The following is a 19,892-nucleotide window of genomic DNA, read 5'->3' on the forward strand; positions in this document are numbered from 1 at the left end:
CTGTCCTTTCCACCAAGTGGTGCAACAATAGAGAAGTGCAGGAGTTGACCATCTGTGCCAGCAAAGAAATTCTTAAGAAGAAGTTAACAGGAATAATGGGGAAGGACAAACCCCCCCCCCCCCCACCTAAAAAAAAAAAAAAACACTCTCTCTCTCTCTCTCTTTCTCTCTAAAACACACACACACACACACACACACACACACACACACACACACACAAGCACATTTCACTCATGTTTTTGGTTACAACTTGTCTAAGTGGCAGCTGACTACGCTGACATGCTGCTATGCTCAGTCTGATCTGTAGTGTGGAAACCTGTGAAATTACATAAAACTGTATTTTTTCATGTTGCAGACCCATGTGTTTTAATAACCATGTTCTTCATAGGGTGATTGGAGAATAAAAGTGGTCATTACCAGGTGTCTTTTTATCTAGGTTTGGACAAGCACTGGTGAAGTTAAAAACATTTTTAAATTTTTGATTGTTTTATTTTTTATACACTTTTAAATAAATTATAGTTAGGTATCACTTAATTTCATTGTACATGTGTCAGTGGTTGGCAATGTTTCCTTGTGCAATATGTTTTGCCAGAGAATATGTCACAAAATAATATGTTGAATTTTCTGTTTTAAGTTAATCATAGAAGCAAGCAATAAGGTACCTTGTGTGGGAGATCACTTACATTGAGTTTTAGAGATATGTATCGCAGCAGTTCTTCTGAATTTTTTCATCAGAAAGCCTTCCTATGCCAGATTTTTCTGTTGTGTTGCACAATTTTCTAAATGTTCTAAAATCAGAAAGAGATGAAACTATACGTAATGTATGGCTTTCTACTCCTAAACAAGCTGGGAATAAAGCTGATAGCATACTGACCAGAAGTGTAGGCAAATAAAATTTGTTAAAAACTCCTGAAAGCAATGAAGCCACACACACACACATACACAGACAGACATTTATTACTTGCTCCCTCCAACTAGTTCAATAAGTAAGTGCAGCAGACAGTGCTGTAATTATTTTCTAAAGTTTTGCAGTGAAAACTATTGATATTCATCAGAGAAAGACAAACTTATCAAGTTCATCAATTTATAGACTATTTGATTTAGGCCTTTAGTGCAGAACTGGTAAACTGTATTCTAACAGTGCTCAATCTGTTTTGATTTGTTCTAGATTTTTGGGACATAACCCAACTATCATGAATGCCACACATTTCTCCGCACAAGAACGTCGACGTAATTTCTGGGGTAATATTCCTGGAATGCATACAACAATACAATTAAAAGAAGATCATAAACTTCAGGATTATATCTGTGGAAACCCATTTGCAAGTATGCAAAAATTAAAGACGCTGACAAAATCATCTGAAATTACTGTGGATGGTATGTGTTTCAGTGCTATTCATCTGGTGATAGGTTTACAGCCCCAGTTCTCATGTTGTTATAAAATATAATAATCAACAGGGTGATTTGGTTCACCATGTACAAACTCTAGGGATAGGGATTGATCAATGAGAGGATACAGACCCAAAAAGGTCTAATGAAATGCATAGTTTCCATGTTAGAGACCATTAATTCAGTCATACTTTGTTACAAAGATGGTGGTATAATACACATTTTACCATGCATCACAGTTACAGTAAGCATGGTTTCCTCCTAGAAGGTGGTACTGCCTCATACATTATGCCCTAGCAGTCTCTCCTGCTATAGTAATTGGTAACTTTGTGTCCAGCTCAGTTCCCTTACCGACTCGCCTTGCAGTGGGTGTGATACAGTGTTGTACACAATGGTTCCATATTCAAATCACGAGCTTGCCAACAAAGTGTTTACTTACATAAAGGCAAATGGCAATGGGTGGTGGGTAGCAAGGTTGTAACAGGAGATTTATCACTGTCAACAACAATCACAGTATTCAATGTTTCCAACAGTGTTTTGCCTTTTGTCTGAGACAGGGTTGTTTCAGGAAGCAGGAAATCATGAAGGAAGTAATTGAAATGTTCAGACACCAGACCTGGAGGAAAATGTGATTAACACTGTGGAAGGCAAGCGCCATATCAATTCTAGGAATTTGGTCTGCTGGTACAGGGTAAGCCAGATGACCATGTGGAACATTCTCCATGACAATTGTTAAAACCCTTATCACTTACAGTATGAACAGGGCTTGCTAGTGACAGACCTTCCACATCAAGAGCAGTTTTGTCATGGTTTCTTAACCAGGCAACCATGATTATGGGAGTTGTGTCATCCACCCTATCCTCAGATGAGGCCACCTTTACGTTTAGTGGTATCTTCAGTTTTCATAACAGTCATCTGTGGGATAGTATGCAGTACAGTGACAGTGAATCATCAATATCAGTGGAGCCAGAATTTGTGGGCCAGATAATTGGTGACCAGGCTTTTTTTCATGCCACCTGACAGGCCAGAACTATCAGCATTTATTGTGGGTGATTTTGCCTCCCCTGCCCAAAGCAGTGCCATTGATGATTCAAAGGGTTATGTGGCTACTACATTATGGTGCTGCAGCCTACTTCATTGTTAATGTCCAGATGCACATCAGTCGTATCTTCCCTGATCAATGAATCGGATGAGGGGATCCAGTTGCATGACCTGCTCATTCACCAGATCTCAATCTGTGTGATTTCTGTTTATGGGGCCACCTCAGAAGTGTCATGTATGCAGAGTGCATTCCAGATGAGGAGACATTGGAGAAACATATTCATGCTGCCTTTGACACTGTTCAGATGCAGCCTGGCCAATGTGAACACGTGAGACAGAACATACTATGGTGTGGATAGTGTAACTGTGGCTGCATGGCAGGCACATTTTGAGCCGCAGTCTCTGTAACAAAGTATTATTGAGTAAATGGCCTCTAGCATGGAAACCACACGTTTCTGTACATTATTTCATTAGACCTTTTTTGTTGCATATCCTCTCATCGTTCAACCCCTAGAGTTCGTACCAGGTTGAAAAAATCACCCCATAGAGTATGTATTTAACTGATTGAATTGCTGTGATGAAATATGTCTATTTAGTAATTATTGATGAGTGTGACTAACGTGGAACATTTTATTTCTGAGAGGAACTGTCTGATTTACAAAATAATTGACAGGTGTATTGTTGAATCTTGGTGTAAAATGGGTCCATTGGATGCTGAAATAAAGCCATACATCACTGGATTATTTTGTCATTATTTGGTTAATTACAGCAAGGGAAACTGGAGAATCACTATGATAGTCTTAGTGAGGCACACTGTGAGAGAAATTCATTGAATAGGCTTAACAACCTAAATTAATTAAGAGAAAGGACAAGATGACTGTCCACTTCTGTACCACCTTTCTCTGAATTTACCGGAGACCATATTTCAGTAGGATATCATGTATTTGATTCCCACACATGAGCATCCCATAGCATATATAAACTGATATACAATGCTTGAGAAAATGGTATGTACACTACATTATGGAAAGTAGCATAGTCAGGATTGGAAATGTGATGTGAACTTGTAATTAATGTATGGTACTCATGTTCAAAAAAGGAACTGTATCAGTTTCTTGGCTGTTGTATGGGTTACTTTACTTGTGTTAAGTAATGTGTTATATTTTGTGCCCAAGAAATGGCATAGTACATTGCCATGACATACACATGTAGGCAGCTGCAAATCTTTGAGCTATCATGGAGGTGAGGCAACAGGATTTGCTATAGTATCAGTGTGTGGACAAGAACTGTCAGCGATGAACTCATGGGGCCATACAGTTTACCAAACAGATCAACATGTACTGTGGGTCACTGATATCCTTAAGGAAAAATCTTCCGCTTAGTTCCCCTTAATCCTTCATTATTTAATGATAATTCCTGACACAGTCACTTGTATAGATAACAAATGCCATTCACAACATAAACAATGTATTTGAATATGTTGTGCTTGGCAGGAGAGCCAACACCGTTTTATTAAAGGAGGTCGAAATGCACGCGTTTAGCTCACGCAGGCTGGCGTGAGGTCTGGAACATGACAAGGGAGTTAGAATTGAGAAAAACGGATGTAGCTGGTGGAATACTTAACTTTAATCCATTAATGGCGAACGTCGCTCTTGACATTACATGATTTACAATATCAATAGAAATGGATAATGGCACCTTGCTAGGTCATAGCAAATAACGTAGCTGAAGGCTATGCTAACTATTGTATCTAGACCTGCCGTGTGGCGGCGCTCGGTCTGCAAACACTGATAGTGGCGACACGCGGGTCCGACGTATACTAACGGACCGTGGCCGATATAAAGGCTACCACCTAGCAAATGTGTCTGGCAGTGACACCACATTCCTCCCCCGCAAATTGGCGTACGGTTGTGGCATAAGGCTTCCACCCGCCGTGGGGAGGACCGCATGTTGATGTATGCGACGAGGTGGGGAGCCTAACAACAGGTGAAGCTGTGACACCCACCCCCTACCATTCGGACTGCAGGGAGCTAGGAAATGCCTGAAAACCTGCTCCAGGGTGCACGCCAACATGTGGTGTATGCGCCCATAGAGAGACAGGAGGGGCCGAAGGGTCGACCTCCATCGGGTCGGGGCACCTGACGGGCGAAGATGACATGTGGTTTGGAGAGGGAAAGAGTTCCATGTCGGAGGACAACTGGTCACGGAGAGTGATCAGCAGTGCATGACCCAGGGAGGCACCCGGCGGTTGCAGCGTCGCGTCCACTGCGGGCGTCGCTGGCGGGTGAACAGGCAGCGGTGGCGGCGGCGCGTCGCCATGGGGCGAAACGGAAGGCAGCGTAGGTAGCACCTGGGGCCGAGGCCAGCCAGTAGTTGGGTCCCCAGGGCGCTGACCGGACGGCACCGTCGCTGAAAACAGACGGCGAGCGGCAGATCTCGTGCGACAACAGAGGCGCAGCTGATTGAGATACCGACGCACCTCACCAGAGGTCCCAAAAACTAGATACATAGCGCGGCCGAGGCAGCGAAGTATGCGCCCTTCGAGCCAACGCCATGAACCCTGATAGTGGCGATAATACACAATGTCGCCTGGAGCAAAAGCAGGTGTGTGCCGTTGCACAGGAACCTGATGCGGTGGATGTAGCAAAGACATCAAGGTTCGATGATGACAACTGTGGAGCAACTCAGCCGGCAAGCAACCATCTCTGGGCTGAGAGTGATACGAGGACAAAAAGAGCAATAATGCATCCTCCTGAGAATGCGACACTTTCAACTTCAACATCTGTGACTTGAAAGTCCTGACTAATCATTCAGTGGCACCGTTTGACTGTGGTGAAAACGGGCAGATGTCAGATGTTGAATACCATTGGCCTTGCAGAACGATTGAAATTCTACGGACATGAATTGTGAGCCATTGTCGGAAACAATAGTCTGTGGAAGACCTTCAATGCAAAAGATAGTGGATAACGCTTGGATGGTGGCAGATGACGTCGTGGAAGACATCCAGACAACAAAAGGAAAATTACTGAATGAATCTACCACAAACAACCATCGAGCATTCCAGAATGGACCAGCAAAATTGATGTGTAAGTGTTGCCAAGGGGGAGTGGCGTTTGGCCATGGAAAGAATTTCCATGGTGGTGTTGATTGTTGTTCGGCACACACCATGCAAGAAGAGCACATATTCTTACTCGCGGCATCGATTCCGAACCAAGTACAGTGCTGACAAGCAAGTTGTTTCATTCTCACTATACCCCAATGTCCTTGGTGGAGAAGCTGTAAGACAGAGGACTGTAACAAACATGGTACCACGACCCTGGACTGACCATTATCAGAACGCAACAGCAAAACACCACGTCGAACAAAATGTCTCTCCTTGTGAGCAAAAAATTAGCAAACCAACGGGTCCCCAATCCGTGACTTTGACAAGGGTCACTGCATAGCAACAAAATGCAAAACGGGAGCAAGGACAGGGTCGGCAGCTGTGGCTGTAGCTACATCACGAAAATCGATCGGAAACGATTCGACCACGTCATCGGTTTCCACATCAATGAACATGCAAGCAAGTTCGGAGGAATCCAATGCCTTATCCTCAGCAACAGGCAAGTGGGACAACGCATCGGCGTTTCCGTGCTTAGCAGTGGATTGATACAAGATATCATAGTGGTACTGCGAGAAGAAAATAGACCAGCGAATGAATTTCTGCGCTGTACGTGGAGGTACAGGCTTGGTCGGATGAAAAAACGATGTCAAAGGTTTGTGGTCTGTGATGATGGTAAAGTGACGACCATACAAGAAATCATGAAAATTTGTAACACCAAATACGAGAGCCAATGCTTCTTTCGCAATCTGTGAATAATTTCTTTGCGAAGATGAGAGCAATTTGGACGCAAAGGCAATAGGGGGATCGTGCGATCCATCTTTGTGCGCAAGCTTTGCACCGATCCCGAAATCCGATGTATCCACCATCAACAAAAGGGGCTTCTGGGGATCGAATGGTGTAAGGCAAGTTTTGGAAAGCAACGCCGATTTCAACTGGCAAAAGGCATGTTCGCATTCCGTTGTCCAGACGAACGGAACACCCTTACAGCATAAGCGATGAAGCGGAGCTGAAATGGAAGAGGCATGTGGCATATAGCGATGGTAATAGTTTATTTTTCCCACCACACTCTGTAGCTGCTTCAAATTCTGCGGCGACGGCAAGTCTTGTAGGGCACGGAGGTGCTTTGGAATGGGATGTATGCCTTGGGCATTGAGTACATGTCCCAAGTATGGCAAGTCTTGAGCAAAAAACACATTTGTCCTTTCACAAGCGAAGACCATTTTGTCGCAAGACCTGAAATAATGTTCTGAGATTGGCCAAATGTTCGTCTTCCGTCTTTCCAGAGATCACAATATCGTCTAGATAATTTGCTGCAGTAGGGAGCGACGCACAACAGTTTTTAGATATTGCTGAAACGATGCAGGGGCAGATGCACACCCGAATGGCAGTCGTTTGAATCGATACAAACCAAGATGCGTGTTAACCACCAAAACGTGCTGGGATTCTTCGTCCACCGGTATTTGCAAGTACGCATCTGCTAGGTCCAACTTCAAAAAATATTTACCCGGGCACAGTTTGTCAAAAAGATCTTCCAGGTGAGATAAAGGAAAAGTTGCAATCACTAGTTGTGGATTCACTGTTGCCTTGAAGTCCACACAAAGTCTCAACTTTCCAGAAGGTTTTGGCAAAATTGCTAAGGGTGATGCCCAGAGAGAAGCCTGCACACGTTCAATTACACCTTGTGAATCCAAATCGTGTAATGTTTTAGCGAACTCATCACACAATGCATGAGGAACATGGCGCGCTCTGAAAAATTTTGGTTGCACCCTTACTTTCAGTTCCAAATGTGCTTTATAGTTCTTAGTGCAACCGAGGCCTGGTGCAAAAATGTCTGCAAATTCTTCACATAGACGAGAAACACTGTCTGAAGGCACAGTCTGGTTCACTGAGAGGACCTGATTTACTATAGACAAGTTAAACAACTGAAATAAATCGAAACCAAACAAGTTCACTGCAAAATAAGAACGAAGGACGTAAAATGACACAGGTTTTGTTTGTCCTTTGTATGTTGCAAGAAGCCTCCACTGTCCTAATACAGGGATACTTTGACCTGAATAACTACATAACTTAACATTTGTGGCACGCAACGGAGGTGTGCCCAGCAGTTTGTAAGTGTCTTGATTGATCAGTGAAACTGCAGCTCCGGGATCGAGCTGAAATGGTATCACTTTGCCGTTAATGTCCAAGTCCACAAAAAGTTTATTGTCCTGCTGACGACAAGAGCAGCTGTCTCGTGCAACGTGAACTGACACTGGTACATAATCACTTGCGACTTGACGGGAGTTCCGGCGATGTCGACGCACACTATGTTTGGGACGAACACAGTCACTGTTAGAGAGAGTGGCACTGGGCGAAGTGGAATGAACTACATGAATTTCCATGGGCGAAGTTCCGCAAACCTGAGTATCCATGGTTTGATTCTGATTCCGGCGCAAAGCAAAGGGCCTGGAATGGTTTTGAGCTTCCGATCTGAGCTTTTTCTGGCAAACACTCTGAACATGTCCTTTTTTATTACAATAAAAGCAAATAGCTTGGCGTGATGGGCAATTCTCACGTGAATGTTTAGTAGCGCAACGCGGGCATGATTTTATCACTGCATTTGCTTGCCGGCGCGGTACACGTGGCTGAGAGCCTGGCGGTAGCGGTGCAGCCGGGCGCGAGGGCTGTTCACGGTGGAGCGGCAGCTGCCGCATTGTTTTGCACGTTGACCCTGGACGAGCTGTCCAAGGGCATCCAGTGAGGCCTGCGTCTGCTGATTCTGTAAGCGATACAATTCGGACAGTACATCCGGAGATTGTGGTGAAGCCATTACACAAGTAAATCAGGGCAATTAAGATAAGAACACTTTTGCTCTCATTGCCAATGTTGTGGTTGGCAGGAGAGCCAACACTGTTTTATTAAAGGAGGCCGAAATGCACGCGTTTAGCTCACGCAGGCTGGCGTGAGGTCTGGAACATGACAAGGGAGTTAGAATTGAGAAAAACGGACATAGCTGGTGGAATACTTAACTTTAATCCATTAATGGCGAACGTCGCTCTTGACATTACATGATTTACAATATCAATAGAAATGGATAATGGCGCCTTGCTAGGTCATAGCAAATAACGTAGCTGAAGGCTATGCTAACTATCGTCTTGGCAAATGAGAGCATAGAAGTCAGTGAACCATTACTAGCAAAGTCGGCTGTACAACTGGGGCAAGTGCTAGGAAGTCTCTCTAGACCTGCCGTGTGGCGGCGCTCGGTCTGCAATCACTGATAGTGGTGACACGCGGGTCCAACGTATACTAACGTACCGCGGCCGATTTAAAGGCTACCACCTAGCAAGTGTGGTGTCTGGCAGTGACACCACAGAATACTTTGAACGATGTATATTATGATTTTAGGAATGTTTTATGTAAATCTAAATATAATATAAGTATAGATTGTGATGCACCATTTACAGGAGACAATGAGTTTTAGACAGGCACAACAAAAAGACTGCTATACATTTTAGATTTCAGCCACATGGTCTTCTTCTAAAGAAGAAACACTCGTACACTCACACAAGCACAACTCACATGCACATTACCACTGTCTTACCACTGAGGGCAGGTATGGCCTGTCAACTGCAGGGTGATTCCTTGGCATTTGTAGCTTTTCACTATCTCCAATTCTTGTTTGCCACAGGTTAATTTGTCTTTGTTTACTAGTGTTCCCCCTTTCCTGAATTTCATTTCTTTTGACTTATTCCTATTTAAGATGAGGTCATTTTCCTGGGACAATTCCTCCAGTAAAGTCGTGGTTTCTGGAAGGAGCTATCATCTTTCTGACAGTAGGATCATATTATCAGCATATAGCCACATTATCACTTCTTCAGATTGTATCCTTTGGATCATGTTGTGGATAAGTATGTTAAATATAATGGGACTTACTACAGGTTTCCCATGCAATACTCCATTTGTTAGCTGGATTCCATGGCATTCTGCTATCCATAATATTTACTGATTATATTTTCTCAGAAGATGTTTGCTATGAACTTGAGGATCTGCCTTTTTGCATCTAGTGCTGGTTGTTGTCCTTCCAACACTCCCTGTTTACTCCATTGAAGCTATTTTGTGGTCATAAAGGTCTGTGTATGCATGACCATTGGGTTTAGACATAGCTTTTCATATGAACTGGAGAGCATGTCCCACTGCTTAGGTGACTGAACTTCCAGGAATGAAACTTTGCTGTTACTAGCATACCACATTCATTATGTCTTCATGGGTCTTTTAAAGTATGATGATGATCATTATCTTGAGTGGTGCTCATTACAAATTGATCTCTCTATAGAAATATGTGCTCCTTTTCCTTTGTATGTCACTTTAATTGTTCATTCCCACCATATTTTGAGGATGCCCATGATTTCTAGGCACTTGTTGTAAGGGGTTATCAAGTTTCACAGTGTGTAGCACTGCTCCTTTCATTAGCTCATATGAGATGTTGTCTGGGCTAGCTGCCTTATAAGGTTTGCTTTTTCACTTTCTTGTCAGACTTCATCTCATGTTAGTCTTTCTTTTTCAGTTAAGGGGGTGCTTCGCTTGATGTGCTGATGTGAACTCTTCACCTGTAGTAGATTTATGAAGTGATTTTCTCACACTGTCATGCTTGGGGTTACCTTTGCTCTACATTTTTCCATGGCTTTGTACAGTTTTTCTTCTGCTTCGTGAAACAATTCTTCTTTCTTAATCTGTGTGTATTGTTTCTTTTCTTTCAGCAGTATATTGTATCTTGTTCTTGTATGCGTATAGCTGTGTCTCAGATCTTAATTGTTCAAGTTTGTCTTTTTCAGCTCATTCAGTTGTTTCAGGATCATGTGTCTTCTTATGTAGCATTCATTGTCAAACTGCGGTGTGCTTTTCTCTTTATTGGCAGAAGGGATGCTGTCTGCTTCAATGGTTCATTTAAGTTCCATAGTGCATTCTCAGTGTTCCTTCATTCTGTTGTGATAGTATTTCTACAGCACTTATGTTCTGCACTAGTAAATCAGCAGTTACTTTCCTTAGAGTCTATCACTGCTCATTTTGTTTGTCTCTCTTTATTATCATGATCTGAAATTTTGCCCGGGAGGTGTTTCCTTATAGGAGTGCTTGGAGAATTTATGGTGGTTGTTAAACTATGAAGCTTTATCTCATTTTCATGGTAAAGCATGATATCTACAGTGCTAGAGTCATTGTGTGAGACGTAGGTTTCAATCTGACCTTCATTTGTGAGAGTAAAGTCTTCTTGTTTCATGAACTATGTAAGGACCTGTGTTTTCCTATTTGGCCTGTCTATCTGACAATTTAAATACCCTGCCAACAGGGTTGTGATCTCTGAGTCAGTCCATTCCAATGCAGTCATGATGGTTTCTGCCCCTTCATCTGCTGAACATTGGGGTCTTATGTTGATTCCAGTGATTTTCAGATTATTTAAATGTACAACCATGGAATTTTTTCTTGTCTCTGCATGCTTTGCTTGCCCCAGGATTGGGTTGTTGTCACTGCCCCTGATGTTCTTCCTTCTGTCTCAGCTTTAGCCAGTGCACGTATTGCATAAAAGCTATTTATATTCCAGAGTTCTTGGAGAAAGGTTTCACAGACGATAAAAAGATCATTGCTGAGCATTGTTTCATCTGATAAAATATTAAGTAGAGCCTTCTATGTTCTATAGCATGACTTTGATATTATTTTCTTTTTTGACAGTAGTCACATCCTAAAAAGAAAGGGATGGAAGATTACGCCTTCTGCCCATAATTCCTCTCTCTCGGCATCATTTTTGATGTCACCACTAATTGTCATTTTGAAGCATTTGTTTCTCTCTCTGGTGCATAATTGCTTACATTCCTTTATGTCCATGATACCTTTCTCCTTTAGATGTTCAGTGATGTATTGGGGTATTGTCTTCCCATCCAGGCAGCCCAAATACCATGAATACAATTTTGTTGCAGGTTTCAACTTGCTTGTCTTTCCCCCTCTTCCAACTTTTGAGATTGGAGGGGGCATTCTGCTGACAGCTGGTAGGTCTCTGTGATGCTGGTCTATCTGTTGTGGTTAGATGTTCAATGTTCTTCTGTAGCACCAAATCTCAAACATGTCAATTCTCTTCTTTTCTGCTTTCCCCATAGTCCATGTTTCACTACCATAAAGTGCTGTGTTCCAACTGTACATCCTCAGAAATTTCTTCCACAAATTATTGCCTATGCTTGATACTTGTAGACCTCTCTAGGCCAATAATGTCCTTTTTGTCACTGTGAGTCTGCTTTTTATGTCCTCCTTGCTGCATTCATCAACAGTTATTTTGCCGCGTAGGTAGCATAATTCCTTAACTTCATCTACCTTGCAATCACTGAGCCTTATGTTAAGTTTCTTGCTGTTCTCATTTTTGCTACTTCTCATTACTTTTGTCTTTCTTCAATTTACTCTCAATCCATATTCTGTACTCTTTAGACTGTTCATTGCATTCAGCAGATCCCGTAATTCATCTTCACACACACTGAGGATAGCAATGTCATTAGTGAACCTTAATATTGGTATACTTTCATCTTGAATTCTAATTCCATTCTTGAACTTTTCTTTTATTTCTACCATTGTTTCTTTGATGTATAGATTGAACAGTAAGGGTGAAAGACTACACCCTGGCTTACACTTGTTTGAATGTGAGCAAGTTGTTCTTGGGCTTCCTCTCCCACTGTTCCCTCTTGGCTCTTGTACGTATTGTCTTTCCCTAAAGCTTAACTCTATTTTTCCCAGAATTTTGAAAATATTGCATCATTTGACATTGTTTAATCCTTTTCCCAAGTTGACACATTCTATGAATGTGTCTTGATTTTTCTTCAGTCGTGCTTCCATTATCAACCACAACATTAGAACTGCCTCTCTGGTGCCTTTACCTTTCCTAAAGCCAAACTGATTGTCACCTAACACATCCTCAGCTTTCTTTTCCATTCTTCTGTATTTTATTCCAGCCAGCATTTGGGGGGATGTGTGAATTATTAAGCTGATTTCGCAATAATTCTCAGACTTGTTGGATCTTGCAGTCTTCAGAATTATGTGGGTGATATTTTTCCAAGTCAGTTGGCATGTCACCAAACTCATACATTCTACATACCAATATAAATAATCATTTTGTTGCCACTTCCCCCAACGATTTTAGAAATTCTGTTGGAAAGTTATCTATTCCTTCTGCATAATTCAATCTTAAGTCTTCTAAATTTTGATTCTAATACTAATTCCCCTATCTCTTGCATAACAACTCCCATTTCTTCTTCTATCACATCGTCAGAAAAGTCTTCCCTGTCATAGATTTTGTTGTACTCTTTCCACCTCTCTGATCTCTCCCCTGCATTTAACAGTGGAATTCCTGTATCACTCTTAATGTTAACACCCTTGCTTTTAATTTCACCAAAAGTTGTTTTGACTTTTATATACACTCCTGGAAGTTGAAATAAGAACACCGTGAATTCATTGTCCCAGGAAGGGGAAACTTTATTGACACATTCCTGGGGTCAGATACATCACATGATCACACTGACAGATCCACAGGCACATAGACACAGGCAACAGAGCATGCACAATGTCAGCACTAGTACAGTGTATATCCACCTTTCGCAGCAATGCAGGCTGCTATTCTCCCATGGAGACGATCGTAGAGATGCTGGATGTAGTCCTGTGGAACGGCTTGCCATGCCATTTCCACCTGGCACCTAAGTTGGACCAGCATTCGTGCTGGACGTGCAGACCGCGTGAGACGACGCTTCATCCAGTCCCAAACATGCTCAATGGGGGACAGATCCGGAGATCTTGCTGGCCAGGGTAGTTGACTTACACCTTCTAGAGCACGTTGGGTGGCACGGGATACATGCGGACGTGCATTGTCCTGTTGGAACAGCAAGTTCCCTTGCCGGTCTAGGAATGGTAGAACGATGGGTTCGATGACGGTTTGGATGTACCGTGCACTATTCAGTGTCCCCTCGACGATCACCAGAGGTGTACGGCCAGTGTAGGAGATCGCTCCCCACACCATGATGCCGGGTGTTGGCCCTGTGTGCCTCGGTCATATGCAGTCCTGATTGTGGCGCTCACCTGCACGGCACCAAACACGCATACGACCATCATTGGCACCAAGGCAGAAGCGACTCTCATCGCTGAAGACGACACGTCTCCATTCGTCCTTCCATTCACGCCTGTCGTGACACCACTGGAGGCGGGCTGCACGATGTTGGGGCGTGAGCGGAAGATGGCCTAACGGTGTGCGGGACCGTAGCCCAGCTTCATGGAGACGGTTGCGAATGGTCCTCGCCGATACCCCAGGATCAACAGTGTCCCTAATTTGCTAGGAAGTGGCGGTGCGGTCCCCTACGGCACTGCGTAGGATCCTACGTTCATGGCGTGCATCCGTGCGTCGCTGCGGTCCGGTCCCAGGTTGACAGGCACGTGCACCTTCCACCGACCCCTGGCGACAACATCGATGTACTATGGAGACCTCACGCCCCACGTGTTGAGCAATTCTGCTGTACGTCCAACCGGCCTCCCGCATGCCCACTATATGCCCTCGCTCAAAGTCCGTCTACTGCACATACGGTTCACGTCCACGCTGTCCCGGCATGCTACCAGTGTTAAAGACTGCGATGGAGCTCCGTATGCCACGGCAAACTGGCTGACACCGACGGCGGCGGTGCACAAATGCTGCGCAGCTAGTGCCATTCAACGGCCAACACCGCGGTTCCTGGTGTGTCCGCTGTGCCGTGCGTGTGATCATTGCTTGTACAGCCCTCTCGCAGTGTCTGGAGCAAGTATGGTGGGTCTGACACACCGGTGTCAATGTGTTCTTTTTTCCATTTCCAGGAGTGTATGCTGAGTCAGTCGTTCTGACAATAGTTTGCTTTTCAGTCTCATGCCGCCATTTCACCTCAGCTTCTCTGTGCTTCCTGTTTCTTTCATTCCTAAGTGACTTGTTTTTCTCTATTTCTGAATTTCCCTGGACATTTTTGTACTTCCTTCTTTCATCAATCAACTCAAGTAGTCCCTCTGTTACCTATTGTTCCTCTGCAGTTACCTTTTTTGTACCTATGTTTTTCTTTCCAACTTCGATGATTGCCCTTTTTAGAGATGTCAATTCCTCTTCAACTGAACTTCCTACTGAACATTCCTTATCACAATACCTATAGGCCCAGATAATTTCAAGCGTACCTCTTCATTCATTAGAAATTCCGTATCCCACTTCTTTGTGCATTGGTTCTTCCTGATGTCTCTGAAACTTCAGCCTACTCTTCATCACTAGTAAATTGTGATCTGAGTCTATATTTTCTCCTGGGTAGGCCTTACATTCCAGTATCTAATTTCAGAATCTCTGCCTGACAATGATGTAATCTAACTGAAATCTTCTCGTATCTTCCAGCCTTATACAAGTACATCTCCTCTTCTTATGTTTCTTGAACAGAATATTCACTATTACTAGCTGTAAATTACTGCAGACTCAGTGAGTCTTTTGTCTCTCTCATTCCTAGTACCTAACCCATATTCTCCCATAACTTTTTCTTTTGTTCCATAATCTTACAACTGCATTCAAGTCACCCATGACTATTAGATTTTCATCTACCTTCACATATTGAATTACTCTTTCGGTATTCTCACACACTTTTTGTGCATCTTCATCTTCAGCTTCAGACATCGGCATGTATACCTGAATTATTGTTTTTGATGTTGGTTTGCTGTTGATTTTGATGATGAAAACAACCTATCACTGAAGCGTTCACAGTAACTCACTCTCTGCCCTACCTTCCTACTCCAGTTATACCATTTTCTGCTGCTGTTGATATTACCCTATAACTCTTCTCACCAGAAATATTTGTCTTCTTTCTATTTCACTTCATTGGTTACCACTATATACTAGATTGAACCTTAGAATTTCCTTTTTCAGATTCTTAATATCAGTAAAAACCAGTTCTTTAAAGAATTGCACCTGTGTGTATAACAGATCTCCAAATGCCCTTTTACTTTACAATTGAATTCATGTGTTGGATATTTGCCATGAAGCATGTGAATGAGAAAAGGTTTGAAATTATTTTTAAACTTAAAAAAATTAAAAAGTTTTTGCAATAACTTCTTCTAAAAAAACTGTACAATTTACTTGTGGTTGCTAATCCACACAGCTACTGGTAGACTCTACAATTTTTTAGCCCACATAAAAAACTTATTTGTTTATATTTTAAGTTATTTGGGTTACTAAGTGCTCACATTACCCCACACTGGACTGAGAACAGTCTGGGTAATTTGCACTCTGTTTCAAGTGAAAGCTAGTTTTTCACACATGTCAAAGTTAATGCCATCTTAACTTCTGAATTATTTAATGTAGAATGATATAATTTTGCAGGGACACCCAATGGTAAATGTGGATAATGTTTGCAAAATGAGTTGTGAATAGATTTCATAGTAATAAAGTAATAAAATGTCATGTATGATGTGGGAGTTTTATCACATGGACAGCAAAAATACAGGAAGATGTAATCATTTTGTATGCATTCAGTCAGAAAAGATTTTGCAAAGGTTTGAAATTATGTGTAAAGTTTGTTACATTAAGTGCTCTCATTCTCTAATACTGGATGAACATATCCTAGCTATTTGCATGCCATGGGTTATGCTGCCTCACGACATTGTGGGGCGATGGGTGGAATAATTGTTAATGTTCCTATTATTTATTTAATGCTGTTGTTTGCTGTTCTCAACACTGGCTCTCTAACTACAATATTGGCAACCAGAAAGTGATTAGCAAAACGTGAAGCCTGTAATTAGAATTCCTAGTGCCCACTTCATCTGAGAAATACATTTATAGCTACAGCTTATAGCTCTGAGGAATTAGGAGATTGTCTTGGGATTCATAATCAAAAACCATTCTCTCTAAAATGTTCACTATATTCTGAAAGTCACAGACCAAAACGAATCCACAGAATCCAACTACCAGAGCAGTTCAGAGTCTAATGCGCTGATGCAACTATAACTGTTCAAATTAAATGTTGAAGTGAATGCTCACCATAATTCGATGATAATGTTCATCAAACGCCACGCTAATAATGGTAGAATGTCTGTCCTGAGGCGGCATGTGAAAATACGACATACACAAACTAAAGATAGACCATTAACGTCATCCCAAAATTAACACTTCACTCGAAAACGATTTCATGGTCACGCGTAGCCCGAGTAACTTATTACTGCATCCGAGGCTGTTTATATCAACGATACGAATGCTACATGACTCCCGGAACAAGTGGTGCACTAATTGGCGTCTGGAGAGAACTGGGGCCTTCATACTTTCTCGCGCAGCGTTCTTACATATAAAGCCGCGGTGCGGACAGCTAAAGGAACGCCTGATCAAATCTGCTCTCCCGAGTAGCCGCTGGGCTAGTAATGCACCACTTTAAGTTATCGAATAAATCATTGCTTCCTTTGCTGATGGCCGATGAAGCTCTCAATTTAAATGTGCAATCAGCAAACAGGTAAGAAATCATAATAAAAGTCTGACGTGGCTAAGTCAAATATTTTGGGCGAGATAATTAATTTAATTACACTACACGCAGTAGATGAGCTCTGAACTTGCCCTTTGGAGATACGCTATTGCTATAGTTTTATAGTTATTCAGTTGAAACTTCTCACATCTTTAAATTTAAACATCCTAGCTTCATTTATTTGCCTACTTAATCCATCTTGCTTCCTTAATTTCTAAGACAAAAACCAGAAAATCATGAATTTCAACTAAAATTTTAATTCGTCAGATCCAAAATACTGTTTCTACTAAATTATTATGCAAAAGGAATCTAAATATAAATTTTTAAGTTTCTAGCTCTTTTCTGTTGTGCCAATGATTTTTACAGAAAAAAATCCAAATTTCGAAAATGGTTAAAGTTAGTGAACTGATACATTGATTTTGTGTTACTCCTGACATGCTAGAAACATTTCAGGTTATTTACTTCATTTTAAAGTATTGCACAATATTTATGACATCAGAGCTAGTTACAGCGGACTAGGCTGGCACACAATGGAAAGACTGATGTTAATTTTATAAGGCATGAGTGTGCTGCTTTCCTACAACATCTACAAAGTCTTTAGCATTAGTACCATTAAGAAGACACATAGACACATCAAGCTACAGAGAGACACACTTAAAAGACAAAAATCAAACAATGGAAAAGCCAGGATGGAGTGTAACAATATTATGAAAAGGAAAGTTGCTACTCACCATATAATGGAGATGCTGAGTTGCAGATAAGCACAACAAAAAGACTGTCATATGTTCACACGACCGCCAAGCCCAGCACCTCAGGCCACAATGCAGCATCACATGGGATGCAAGCTGCAATCTGGAGGGGGTGGGTAAGGGAAAGGGATAGTTGTATACAGGTGGGGAGAGAGACAAACGCTGTCTGGTGGAGTGTGCAGGCACTAGACTGCCCACAGGTGCAGCGTCAGGAGATTGGGGCATGGAGGTGGAGAAAAAAGGAGAGAAGCGGGGAAAGACAGGTGGATAATTTGGCAGAGGGCTGCAAAGAAACAGAGATTGTGGAGGAGATGATGGAACAGAGAATGTTGAAACTGTTGAGTGGAGGGTGTGGGGCAGTATGTTACTGTAGCTTAAGGCTGGGATCATTATGGGAGTAGAGGATGTACTGTACGGCTAACTCCCATATGGGCAGTTCAGAAAAGCTGGTGGTGGAGGGAAGAATCCAGATGGCCCATGTAGTGAAGCAGCCAATGAAATCAAGAGTGTTATGTTCACCTGCATGCTATGCCACAGTTTGGCAGTGGCTGTTATAACATCCCAGTCTATAAACATCTATTATCTAAAATACTTTTTTACATTTTTTTATACAATTTCAGTTCGGTCATGTTTCGTAGGCCAAACAGTCTGCCAGAATTTGGGTAGACTAGACGGTAAGCATTCGGATGAGGATTGTCCTGAATCTTGAAAGGTCCAATGTATATGTCAAAAAACTTTTTTAATTCACCACTGATGGCTTTAGACTTCTCTTGTGTTTTAACAAGGACCAAGTCTTCAATTTTGAATTGAGTAGGCTTCAATCTTTTGTCATGTCTACATTTCCTCTTATCACCTTGAGATTTCATGGTCTTTCTCACTATTTCCTCTCTCTCTCTTGAGTACTTAATGGTTTGCAGACTGGAAAATCAATGAAATCACTAATTGGATGTGGTGGTTTGCTATTATACTGTATTTCATAAGGCGAAAACCCTGTTGAGGAATGCTGTAGGCTGTTCACAACATCTTCGAATTTCTCAACATAGTCAATCCAACTAGCATGATCAGTATTGCAGTAGGTTCTAAAGAATCGCCCAATTTCCCTCATGTATCTCTCTGAAGGGTTTCCTGACAGATGATAAGCTGAAATAAGAATGTGACTTATATTTTCATCTTCAACAAAAGCTTTCCATACTCCACAAGTAAATTGAGTCCCATTGTCTGATAAGATTTTCTGAGGTTTCCCAACCGTGCCAAAATAGTCTCCTCTGATTTTTGAAATAATGCTCTTACTGTTTGCCTTGCAAAGAGGGTATAACTTAATGAATTTTGAAAAAACATCAACCATAACAAAAATGTAGCAATAGCCTCCTCTCGTCTTCGGTAATGGTCCATAAAGTCGACAGCGACTAACTCGTGTTGTTCTTTTGGTAAGATGTTTTGCATCAATCCTCGACAAGTTTGGTTGGATACTTTTACTCTTTGGCACCTGTCACAACCCGTCAAAATTTTTCTAACCCTCCTGACTATGTTGTTAAAGTACACATTTTCTTGGATTTTCTGGATACACTTTTGAATCCGACAATGACCAAAACTTTCATGAATGTACTTGATGAGTACATTGATGTACTGTTCAGGCCAACATAATTTCCATACATCGCTATCTACACTGTTTCTCTTGAATAGAATCCCCTTGTAGATTTTGTAATAATCTCCCACTTTTTCATGTCCCTTTTTCCCTAAATAACTTTTGACCAGTTTACAGTTCTCATCGTGGTTCTGATTCTGTCGGATGTCATTACAAATGTCTCTGATTTCTTGTTCATTGTCCACCCCTCTTAAATACATAATTTTGAATTCTTTTTCACATTCCCCACTGTCATCTTCAAAGTCACCCCCCACAGGTAGTCTAGATAAAGCATCAGCAACTACATTATCAGGTCCTCTAAGATATTTTATTGAGTAATTAAATTGTTGTAACAAGAGTGCCCACCTGGTAATCCTTCCATGATGCAACCTACATTCTTGAATATAAATTAATGCCTTATGGTCTGTGTAGACAACTACCTGGTTTCCCAATAAATAATTTCTGAATTTAGAAAATGCCCAGTA

General features: G+C 41.9%; 1 protein-coding gene across 1 annotated transcript in view; it reads left to right on the top strand.

Moving 5' to 3' along the window:
* LOC126284097 (DNA (cytosine-5)-methyltransferase 3B-like) overlaps window positions 1–19,892 on the top strand; it is a 338,027-nt gene that overhangs the window by 271,308 nt on the left and 46,827 nt on the right. The window contains exon 16 of the mRNA XM_049982791.1: window positions 1,169–1,377. Coding sequence (XP_049838748.1) covers window positions 1,169–1,377 — 209 coding nt within the window. The remainder of the gene's footprint in view (window positions 1–1,168; window positions 1,378–19,892) is intronic.

This window comes from Schistocerca gregaria, chromosome 1 (assembly GCF_023897955.1).
Source record: "Schistocerca gregaria isolate iqSchGreg1 chromosome 1, iqSchGreg1.2, whole genome shotgun sequence".
NCBI classification, from domain to species: domain Eukaryota; kingdom Metazoa; phylum Arthropoda; class Insecta; order Orthoptera; family Acrididae; genus Schistocerca; species Schistocerca gregaria.